At 36.2% G+C, this 12,365-nt stretch overlaps 2 protein-coding genes across 3 annotated transcripts in view; one reads left to right on the forward strand and one right to left on the reverse strand.

The window, feature by feature from the left end:
* The window catches only part of LOC120633729 (putative peptidyl-prolyl cis-trans isomerase dodo), a 35,287-nt gene extending 23,358 nt beyond the window's left edge, over nucleotides 1-11,929 (reverse strand). The window contains exons 1-2 of one of the 2 annotated variants that reach the window (XM_039904057.1): nucleotides 11,768-11,929; nucleotides 10,506-11,475 (exon numbers count right to left, since the gene is read on the reverse strand). In XM_039904057.1, the coding sequence (XP_039759991.1) occupies nucleotides 11,004-11,474 (471 nt within the window). In that variant the 5' untranslated portion in view covers nucleotide 11,475; nucleotides 11,768-11,929 and the 3' untranslated portion in view covers nucleotides 10,506-11,003. Of the gene's footprint in view, nucleotides 1-10,505; nucleotides 11,476-11,767 lie in introns of those variants that run through there. The other variant, XM_039904056.1, reaches the window with a different exon arrangement.
* Nucleotides 4,435-5,469, forward strand: LOC120633728. The gene has a single exon (XM_039904055.1). It carries the CDS (start codon nucleotides 4,435-4,437, stop codon nucleotides 5,467-5,469), a length of 1,035 nt encoding a protein of 344 aa, XP_039759989.1.
* Nucleotides 11,930-12,365: the final 436 nt, after the last annotated feature.

A 12,365-nucleotide genomic window follows, 5' to 3' on the forward strand; every position in this document is an offset into this window, starting at 1 on the left:
CCGAGCCGGGTATCGAACCTAGTACCCGCAAGACGCACAATAAAGGTTGCCAATACAATAACAATAGCATACCTTGTCGCCATTATCGAAATGTCGGCAATAAAACAGAAGGCGTCTGCCCTATACAATCTTTAATGGATACAATTAGCGTTAGATACAATGTGTAATCATCTCGATTAATATACAATTTTGTTGCCAAAAAGGCATACCTTTGTAGCCGTTTGCGTTATCAATTTAAAACGCTATTTTCCCCCCGACGTTTTCCCGCGGCCCTAAAGAAAACAACTTTAGTAGAAGTAGAGATACAGTCAAAGTCAATCAGTCAAAAATGTCTTTATTCAAGTAGGCCCATAGGTGGCACTTTTAATGCGTGAATTACATGTGAATTACACGGTAGTGAGATGATGGCGATAACCATATTCGTAAACGTAAAACTGAAGCTACGAGGGTTCCAAACGCGTCTTGGTCTGGTGTTAATGATTGATTTTTGTGAGCTTGTCCGGGGAAGAAGAGGAAGAAACACTTTATCGCACGCAAAACCTAAAGGAAAAGAAATTCACAGTAATACACAATGCAGAGATGCAAAGGCTGCCTTGTTGCTGCAAGCAATCTCTTACAGGCAACCTTTGTAGACAGAAGTTCCTACCATGCTTATTTCTGCCGCCAAGTAGCATTGCTGTGTTCGGGTCTGAAGGAAGTGGTTGCCGCTGTGATTACTGGCTTCAGAGGCTTTTCCCCTACACAATAGGTTGATTGACAGTGCAGTCTCTATCAACTGCAATTTGTGGGACTGGTCCCTTGCATACCCATGCCAGTGTTGCTTGGTTTATAATGATTCCTAAATAGGGCTGGCTGGGACTAAAACTAATCGTTAGTTACTTCCGGCCAACAATTAATTTTCCGGAGTTTTCATTTACTGGATATACGCGTTTAAATGTAGACTTGAGTGAAAGAAAAAAAATAATTTTCATAAATATTTTTTTTATTCCACTACAAGTTAGCCCTTTACTGCAATCTCACCTGGTGGTAACTGATGGTGCAGTCTAATAAGGTAGCGGGCTAACCTGTTAGGGGATATGGTAGTCACACTCCCTAATCGGTTTCTACGCGACATCGCACCGGAACACTACGTTTTGTCGGTAGGGTGGTAACTAGCCACGGCCAAAGCCTCCCACCAGAAAAAAATGTGAGTTTTATCTTAGTTCTACTTAATCACTCATGGCGCTAACTTTATTATAAATTTGGTAGGCTTTGGTTTTATACTTATCAGGCTGGCCACCTGCTCGGTCCGTCAGTTATTGATATAAACAGTACAGAAAACAGAAAAAAAATACAACTCAGCGTATACAATTTGGCCTCTTCCAGGTAACCAACGTCGTAAAAGACATAGCTACGGAAAATAAATAGAACCCATTACCGATGTACTACAGGGCACGGATCCAATTTCAGAATAAGAAGGGTTTAGACCGTAGTCCACCAAGCTGGCCAAGTTCAAACGCCTTTGAGAACATTATGGAACTGTCTGGCGAACAGGTTTCCTAACCAAGTTTTTGTTAACGCTAGTGATATTTAACTGTTTAAAAACCATATAACGTAGAAAAGTTATAGGTGCGTGCCCGTGTTCGAATTCGGTTCCCCCGTTAGAGAAACCGACGTCCCAACCACTGGGGTATCACCGCTGGCCGTAACAATAGCTATCACAAATCCTCCGTTATTACAATGTCCGATTGTAATATGGTTTCGGGCAAAAGAATAATACCTATTTGATTAACTTTTGCCGACCACACCGGCGCAGGGGCGTTATTATATGCCTTACAAGTAAAACGTGAGTTAGTTTGGATTCTTCTATCTAATGTTAAAGATAGTAAGTACAGTGCCACTCTTTCTTAAAAGGGCTTGTGATATGTCCTTGTCACAAGCCACACGACCACAAGATACGGGATCCGCACATACAGACACACGACGTCCAAGACAGAACTTTTTCAAACAATTTTTTAATTAGTTTAAATAATAAAAAGAGATTTAAAAATATCATGAGTGTTAAAAATAGTGTTTTTTCTCAACATTTGTCTATTTATATTCACTTATAAAAGCAATAAAGAATAAAAAAAAGTAAGACATTTTAAGTTGGAGAATCACTCGGTGTGCGTAAACTGACAGTAATACCCACCTCAACGCTTCGCTTATGAGGCGTGCAATATATTATGTTGAATACTATCGCAATGCAATTTAAAATACGCTGTAAAAATTTTCCTTTCCGTTTCCAAAACTTTTACGCAATTAGTGGAACTTCACGTGTTCGCAAACATTAAATACTTCAAAACTTCTTTGCCTCCGGTGCAAGCTCTCAAGTTGACGAACGGTAGGTACGGCATTTTTACGATGTTACCAACTTTGTTTCTAACTTGCAACTGTTGTGAAATCAGTACGTTCGGTGTTATTGACACAAAAATAGCGGCCAAAAGTATGTATGCAAAGTTTACCTAGCTGTGTTAGCGCGCAATCGCATACCCACTTAATTATTATATTTGCGTTATTTTATATCAACACATACGTGTCTGCTATGTGTACAAAATTCCAATATTGTATTATTCAATTTTTTGTAGTGGGCTGGTAAAGGTTTGATAATTAAGATGATGATGATGATACATAGCTATTTCTTCCAGGAGGATATGGGCAGGAGACATTTCCTCCACAGGAAAAGGACAAAATGTTTATCTTCTCCCTGCACAGTTTTATCCACTCTCCGAGCATGGGCGTTAGGGTGTAATATAAAACAGGGTTAACCTTCTCCTTTCCCTTATGCTACGCTTTGGTAGGTGGACAACTAAACTTTAAATAAAATAAAAAGTAAACTTTATCCCATCAAAAATATTAATGTGAAAATGAGCTAGTGTAAAATAACACAACACGGTAGCCGTGACGCCAGTTCCTATCTCTTGGCTTGAACTTTGCTGACACGCTTCCGCGTGTCTTGATATCCTCGTCTATCTCATGGTGTGGGGCCATGACTACGATCAACGATCTGACCAGAAAAAAAACTCAATTTAAAAATTCCCAAACAAAGACGGGTCTATTGTTAACCCCGGGTCGGGTTTAACAATAGACCCGGAACTTCGTCATCCGTATTCGAAAATGCTAGCCACTAAACCACCGAGGCAGTTAAAGTCAATCGTAAGGCATTAAAATATTCAACATTTATACAGACGAAGAAACGGAACCATCAAAGAGATATAATTAAAGAAAAAATATTGTTTTTAGTGAAATAAGTGAACGGCGAGAGTATTTCTTAACGGTTCAGTATACCTACCTAAATAATTTAATAGGATGTCCTTTTACGGTTTAAAAGTTTACACAAACTCCGTTCTTTAGGGTACCGTGCGTAACGAATTTTTAACCTAACTCGGACCTATAACATATTGTTAGTGTGCCTTTGCTCTGTTTTTCGGAAAGCTTGAGATATCAATTAAACAAGTAAACAAAATTTAATATTGTGTATTTTAATGATACATGAAGTATATTCGTTAGCACTAAAAAAAAAATCCGACTAGGGGACTAATCCGACTAGTCTAATTAGACTAGACTAATACACACATCGCCATCTAGCCCCAAAGTAAGCGTAGCTTGTGCTATGGGTACTAAAATGACTGATGAATATTTTTATAAATAATATACATAAATAATGATTAGCATCCATGTTCATCACACAAACATTTTCCCGCTGTGGGAATCGAACCCGCGGCCTTAGGCTCAGAAAGTACCAATATTGTTGTAAAAAATACGACTGTAAACCACTTGGGATGTTTTTCCAGGACTAAAAGTAGCGTATGTTACTAATTCGTCCATTCAACTATATGCTAAGAATTGAGTCGATTGAATGCTTTAACTAAGGCGTGAAAGAAGGACAAACAAACAAATACTTTCACATTTAGAGTATTAGTATGAATATTAAAATAAATGAATTTCGGGCCTTTCTTTAACGATTTGGATGTCCACAATAAAGGGTTTCTTTTATTTGGTGACATCGAAACTTGGAATAACTGATTTAGGAAGTTAATCAAAAGTAGGAAGTAATTTTCATAAAACAAAAAAAAAATCTATCTTCCTTAAACTCTATTACTACAAATAATACTAGTTTCTTGAATCGTATAATCTTTGTCATTATAAAAGATTCAGTGATAATACTGCACGTATTGCTTCACAGTTGATTATCGAATTTTTTATTTCAATGGATGGATTTAATACCTTACTATTAACTATAGTAACTTAAGATATTAAATCCATGAGTTATACAATCTTTTGATAGAAGGCTGGTTCTATCAAACATTTAGATAAATTCCTACTAGTATTCCCCCCAAACAGTTTAGTTCGGTATTGAAAGATGACATTAACAACGTAAAATGGTTATATTTTTATATTTTTTTTTCCAGAACCATGGCTTACTTCTGGATCTTCGTGATTCTTTCCTGGTTCGGCAGTGTCAGCCTCCAGTACATCAACACCGCCGGCCAGGGAGCGGAAACCCTCCTGGATCCGATCGACTCATCAATCCACTACCCTCCGCTGCCGTACGTGAATTACTTCAACATGCCATTTCCCAGGAGCAACTACGACTCATTCCCAAACGATGAAACTGATCAGGCTTTCTATTCTCAAGGCCAGGAGTCACTAGATTTTCTAAGGAAACGAAGAACAGTGGTAGAAGATATTAAGGAAGAGAACAAAGAAAAACGATGGTTACCAGATTTAATCGATAGCGACAAAACGATTTATCTGCGAAATGATGGAAACGTCAATCCTTTTATCATACAAGCATTGGCCAATGCGTTGGAAGGAAATGCAAATGACAGCGACGTGGTCCAGACGAAGGAGGATAAGCGTAGCTTTAGCCCTTGGGGCGGAAAGAGGGACAAGCCTCTGATAGAGCATACCTGGACTTGGAAACGATCGCCCGGAATCCGAGAGCCGAGCATGCCGAAGAGAGTACGTTTCAGTCCCTGGGGTGGTAAGCGGAGCGGACAGATGATTTACAAGCCAGGAAATAAAAGCACAAAGTTGATCTTCTCAGCGTCAATGCCAGAACTGACTCGCATTATATCCAACTATTCACCTAACGGCAAGAGTTTGGATGTGGCTGGTTTCCAATTTGTGCCATCTTTGGGGAAACGGCATCCAATCAGGATATTGGCTTTGAGTACCAACATGGATGAGAGAACGCTTCGTGACGCACTACCGTATAACACGTTCATGGAACCGATGCCGAGGATCTACAAACCTGGTCATCCTTACTCGGATGTGAACCTAAAAAAGGACGGCAAAAGAAAGGTTAAATTCAGCGCGTGGGGCGGCAAGAGATCTCCACCCATCATCGGACCGATATGGACGCCAGCATCTCAGGACCTCCAGGAATCCACGTTGAACACGATAGTGTTGGTACGAAAACAGGACAACGAAGCGAAAAATTTGTAATGCATTGAAACGATAATAAATGGCGCAAAGTAACATTATAACGACGATCTTTGATACTCAATAATTGATAGTTTTTTATATAATGTAAGTGCCATAGTCACATTATTAGACTGCCTTTCGATTAGAGCATGAGCTAAGAATCTATTATGTAGAAGCGCGATGCGATTATGCAGACTTAAACTATAAATATTAAACCTCTAGGGGCTTAGTAGCCCTTAAAGCAGTACTATTTTAAAATTACCTTAAAAAATAAGGATTGGAGTACTGAAACAAAACGTCATTGATATTGAAATAATACTGCTTCAAGCGATGGTAGTAAGGGGGCTGATACGGACAAAGCTAAGCGGTTCTGTTTAACTTGTAAAGCAGTAAAAAAGTTTTAATTAACAGAGGATGGACCATTTCATAGACTTTTGCCCGATGTAAGTAATAATCAATCTAAATCAAATCTTCAAATTGCATAATGTATTTAGTACCTAATACTATACCTGCCTACAGGGATGGTAGGAAATGAATAGACTATAGATTTTGAATTGAGTTTTAATTTCGGGCGTTAAACATGTGAATTTTAATTCTCATTCAATACATCCTTGAACCACGCAATCATCTCTATCTACAACGAGTATAAAGTATGAAAAAACTTAGTTAAATCCCTTTACCGCAGACAAAGCTTAGCTTATTATTAGTCTTAGTCGCTTATTATCCATGAATAATAAACGACTTGAATTGGTTAGTTTTTAATTATCCCGAGCAACACAACCTTTAATACCTTTAATAGTCATAGCACTTGCTTTGATGGAGAGGCGCTTTCAATTGGTAGAAATAGGTATAGAACACTTGCTTGGTTTGCTATCATTCTCAAAAACCACAGATTATCTTATTTAAGTTTTCTACCATCGCATATCCTCACATACTAAAGAACAAAGTACCCCGCCGAGTCTGTCTGACTGTCTGGGCGCGACAATCTGAAAAACTACCGAACGGATTTTTAAACGGTATTCACTAAGAAACAGAGTGACTCATGCGGAAGTGTATATTTTAATTATGATTTTCTGTAAATTGCCTGAAATATAACGATGTTTGTTAAAGATGACATACCAACTCTTTTCTGAAGTACGCTGCGAAAATGATTGATTACAATTTATGTATCCTCAAAAAAAATTAAGTATTAAGTACAAAAAAAGTCCGCGAGGCTATAAGTGTAACTTTTATGGTTAGGTCATAATTACCGCTTTTTGTTATAATTTGTCAATCAAAACACGGGTACAATCGAAAGATGGGGACATTTCTATAATAATATTAATAATTATTCAAATCAATAGTATCATAATTTAGATTGATTATGCACCTGCAAATTTCTTTTTAAATTATTGAAATTGGACCTATAGTTTAGAAGTTACGATGGGTATAGAAATGTTAGAAGCAAGAAAAATGCCGTGGGCCGACCGGCCGCGTATAATATACTTAGTTTGGAAATAAAACTAGACCTGGTAGGTGGTGCTGCAATTAGCTTCCAGGTTTTTGTAAGATATTAAAGTCTGTAATAACCGATTTGGTTGTTCACGGATAAATTACAGTTTTATATGATTGTACCTTGGTGGATAGGTTAAGGATTATAATTCTGAAACAAAAGCGACAACACGAAAATACGACATAGACATTCATTCGTAGTCCGTAGAAGTTTATAAGTACAGTAGAACTCCAATTATCCGAATTAATGGGGACCGGGACCCATTCGGATAATCAAATATTCGGATAATCGGATTTTTGTAAAAAAAATTGCCATTGGAGAGAATAAAAGCTACCTTTTGATATTGCACTATTTTCTTATTGAATTAAATGAAAGAAACATGAAATTTTCACATGTTTCAAATATAAATAAAATGTACTTATGTACAAGTTTAGAAATAAAAATCATTGTTTTTTAAACATCTCCGTCAATGTAAGCTGTTTTGCGTTTTTCAACCGTTTTCGGGCAGCCAGGTCACGCATTCGCTTGATTCTACTGTATTCTAAGAGATGGCGCTGATTTATTTGTTGGTCGTATTACTGTAAAATATTTGGTCGCAGGACCGTATCTCCGTATCATATCGATAGCGGATAATCTTACGCGCGAATTATTTTAATCCAAAATGGTCTGAATAAATAATGAAGTTAGTAGAGCCATCTTTATCGACAAGCAATAGTAGGAAAAGGATAGCACGACTAAATTCCATCTGCGATCTGAAGATTTTGAATTACATTGACTATTAATAATTTAGTAAGCGATAAAAATCGTAAAGTATCTAAGAACTTGTGAAATCCGAATTGTCATATTTTTTTTGCTATTAAATTAATAAGTTTTTTTTAATAATGGCATATAAGGTTTTCGCGAATGATTGGCAAAGAGTATCGTGGATTTTTGAACTTAGGTACGAGAGATACACTGACCTCTAGTGGTAAAAATAGAGGACAGGCGAGAGCTCGTATCTGTACAAGAAAAATTACAATTTGCTACCAACGAAAAGGCTGGTTTCGTTGGAAGCACTTTAGTGGTTTCCAGTAAATATATATTGAAACAATGTTAGTCAATTGTTTTCAAAGAAATGTTCTTACGTAATATAATATATTAAGTAGTAAAATTGTATTTCAAATTATTGGACAAAGGCTAATAAATAACATACTGTATCTTATTTATTGTGAATTTTAAGTAAATGTAAAGAATTAAATTACGGGTTTTTAAAATTTTATTTATTTCACCTAACTTTTTTTACTGTTTCCAAGAATTTATGTTTTTTTTTGTACATGTTAACGCTCGACTACGACTACAACTCATGGTAAGTGGCGATGCAGTCTTAGTTGGAAGGGGAAGGGGGTAACGGGTTTTGGGTCCTGGGATAGCACTAGTGGGTTATCACTATACATCGTAACGCTTTGTTAAAATTAACGGACATCTTAGGACAAATTCTCCCAGACCTAATCTGAGAAATAATTTAAAAGACCCAAGGCGCTTATCGAACACGGGACTTCACACTAAAAATGCTACTGCAGCGCACCGCTATTTTCTAGATTATCTTTGACAGTTACTTTATGCTTAAAGTCATAGCCTATCCTAAGATTTCATTTTTTTTTCCTTAAATTAGTAACTAATTTCGTATAGGAAAAGACATGTGAATAAGTTATTGCAGATTTTGCATAATGAAAAGGGAAAAGACATGTGACTAAGTTATTGCAGATTTTGCATAATGAAAAGATAAAGCATAACAAATTTGTTCCCCAAATTAAAAAAAAAATATACATTCAAATGGATAACAACTCCGTTTTGTAAGACGGTTAATAATTACTTACCTACTGTTTTATTACAAAATTAATATATATTGATGTTTATAGTTACATACGAAATACAAAAATTCAATCATATAGCGTGGCTATGCGTCGCAATGCCAAAAATCAGGTTTACCCTCCGCCTATAGATGTTTCACATCAAATAAATGTTTTTCTTTATTCTACCTTACTGACGATACACCTAAAAAGCGTAGATGGTTACCCAGTATCGAACCACCACTGGCAGACCAAAATGGACCTAACCCTGTTGGTTTTAAAGTTAACATCAGTATAAACGGCTACCGCCTAGCGCCGCCTTCTGGACTGCGATAACTTCGTGAAATAATAATTGTGCGGAAAATAAGATTAAAACAAGTAGTAGTAATATTTAACTCACCATATTACTACTACTACTACTATATCTGACGTTGAGTGATTGGAATCATAGATCAGTGACACCCTTAACTTAATTTGAAGATGGTATGAAACAATCCACAAAATGGCTAGTGTAGATAGTTTAAAGAAAGTCAGTAGTCTAAGGTGTTACTGTTAAAACAAGACAGATTAAAGTCCATTGGCTTAATATGTTACTATTGTTAAAGTCAGACATATAACTTTGTCTCGTTATAACGCTTTCTTAAATACAATATATTTCATAGTGTACAGGTTGACATAATAAACAACAATTTTAGTTTATTTTTTTATATTCAGAAGTTTTAAAATACAGAGTAATGGAATCTTAACAATACATATCTTGTCTTTTAAATCATTTCTCCAATTTTATTCTTAGTTCCTATATTTATTACCATCATCTTATTTACCTTGACATTGGCTTACTCATGGGACAGAACTTTACACCCTCCACTGTTCCAATGTTTGGGGTCTTTAAATTATTAATGTATAGACCACCCAGGCAAGAAAAGTGGATAATCATTATACAGCTTGAACATTTGATTAATATTTGAAAATCACTGTGCTAGATATGATATTGTTTAGTTTTATACAACATGTAAATGAAAACCGAAAAATACATCACAGGCTTTAGAGGTACATTATGTACTGTCTCCAAGACTTATCTGTGAAACCGAAAACCAATGTAATCGTTTTTGAGTAAACCAATGCCATAATTTTTACTGAAAGAAATCAGATACAGTCCTAATATCACAGGACAAATTAAAATCATGTGACTCCTGTGAGTCCTCATAAGTAAACACTAAGAATGATCTGAATTAGTTTGTATGGAAAAATAAGTATGCTTCTTTTGATTTAATATTTTTACAGGGTGTTTTCTAATGAAATATACTTATGCATTCTTCAACATTATTTCGTAATTCAGCTACACATTGTGTAAGGCTCAATGTAATAGTTATAATAACCAGGACAGATGGCTTAATAACTATATAGACTATATATGACATGATGGTAAACAACATCAACTTTGCAACTCTGGGCTAGTACCGAGGTAATTTAAATTGAAGCCCAACCTGGGAATCCACCTAGGCTCATAATTGGTTGAACATGCAAACCGCTAGATCAAGAATGGTTTGATAAGTCATCATCATCATCATAAACACATTACTGGTATGCTACAGGCAGTGGTGTGCATAGAGGGTATGCAGTTCATATAAAATAAAGAAAATCTCCAGTACAAGTTAAAAATACATAAGGGTACGCTTTTTATAACCCTTAAGTTTTTTTTAAGTCTAAATGTAATATGGTGATTTTCTTCATTTTATATCATCTGCATACCCTGTGCATACCCTGTATGCACACCACCCACTACAGGACACAGGTCTTGCAGAATGAGAAGGGTTAGGCCACAGTCCACCACACTGATGCAGGTTTCCGTGTGATGTTTCCCTTAACCGCTACAGCAAGTGATATTTGATTCTTAAAATCCGCATAACTTATAAAAGTTACGAGTTGGTTGCTGGGGTTCCAACTCAGTTCCCCATCCTGCCCGCCATAAACAAAGCAGAAGTCCCACCCACATACAAGGACTTTCAAATTTATTTCTTTACAAATCAACGTAATATAGGAACTATGCATAATATTGGTGACATAACTGTCTTTGGGCTCATCACAGCACCATACAAGAATCTTTAGAATATTTTTTTACAAGGACTAACGCACACTTCAGGTGGGTCTAGGTAAGCATTACTATATGATGAAATTTGCAATACAATGCTATAGTGGGCCCAATGTTGCGCTAGCCTTAAAGGTACAAAAATCTACACTGTTCTCAATATAATATGGAACCCTGAATTGGTCTCGATTGGCTTGCTCAGCTGACCAACTTTGAGTTTGAACGCCTCTTCTTCAAATGCCTGCTGCATTTGACCTCGTCCAAACATTCCAAGATCACCACCTCGTTTTGCTGATGAGCAATCAGAATACTTCAAAGCAATATCAGGGAAAGCTGCGTCAGTAGAAACTATTTGCTTGCGGTAGCTTTTTAGTAAATCCATAGCTTCTTCTTTAGTCCTGGTAACATTCTCTTCTCTCCAAGAGGTTGGGCGACGACTCTCTGCATGTTTAACGAGGATGTGGCTGCATCGGATCTCTCCAGGGTCGGCAGGTGCCTCCGGACGTTCCCACTGCGATTTTTTCGTGTACATATTGAGAAAATACGTCATGCCAGTCGATCTACTAGTTCGCATCTCCCATCCTTCGGGTAGTGGTGCCTCGTTGTCATTGGACATCCTGGAATGTTTTGTCAACTTTTTTGATGCTTTTCCACAGTAAAACACACACACAGTTGTTCCAAAATGGTATAAAATAAATATCACTTTTAACCGTAAGATCTTTTTAATAATGGTAAGCATTAAATTTCAGTGAAATCAAGGAATTTGGATAACAGTTGTAATTTATAGGCCTTTATCCGAATTATGAACTGTATTAAAGGTAATAAGAGATTGTTAATAGGTTACCTACCGATTATTTTAAATACAGGGATAACCTAAATAAAATTAAAAGTTTCGACTTTTTAACTTACCTAAAGCTGGTTTCTTGATGTCAAGTTCAAGATGAACCTTTATCCAATAAAATAGTTACGTAGTATTAGTGAACACGATATTTATTTAAATAATTAACAAAAATCCAAAGCAATTCATAGCTTCCCACAAACCAATCAAACCACAGAACCAAACAACTCAAACAAGCGTCCTCGTCAAACGTCACGGTCGAGTTGCAAGGAGTAAAAACATTCAAGACTCCAACAGGAGGTTAAAGAAGATAATAACATACAGTGAGCTTATAAATATAGTAACATATTAAATCAATGGTAAATCCCACTCATTTCTTTATTCTAAGGTTAGGATACGATAAAATTCTCTGTAGGACTAAAAATTAAGTTTTATCCGCAAAAGGATGTAAACACTATGTTACATTATTCTCGGAATCAACCTGAGAAATCTCAGAGCAATGCCTAAAATACAAAAATAAAAGCATGTTCTTTATTGTAGATGCAGCCTTGTTTATTATGTGGTATAAAAAAAACACAACCAAAAAAAAAATTAACGTTTAAAATTAAAAAAAGACCAAATTTTTTTAACACAGATTCTTGCTTTCATAACGCCATCTTACGTAAATAT

The sequence above is a fragment of the Pararge aegeria genome, chromosome 22, assembly GCF_905163445.1.
Source record: "Pararge aegeria chromosome 22, ilParAegt1.1, whole genome shotgun sequence".
Classification (NCBI taxonomy): domain Eukaryota; kingdom Metazoa; phylum Arthropoda; class Insecta; order Lepidoptera; family Nymphalidae; genus Pararge; species Pararge aegeria.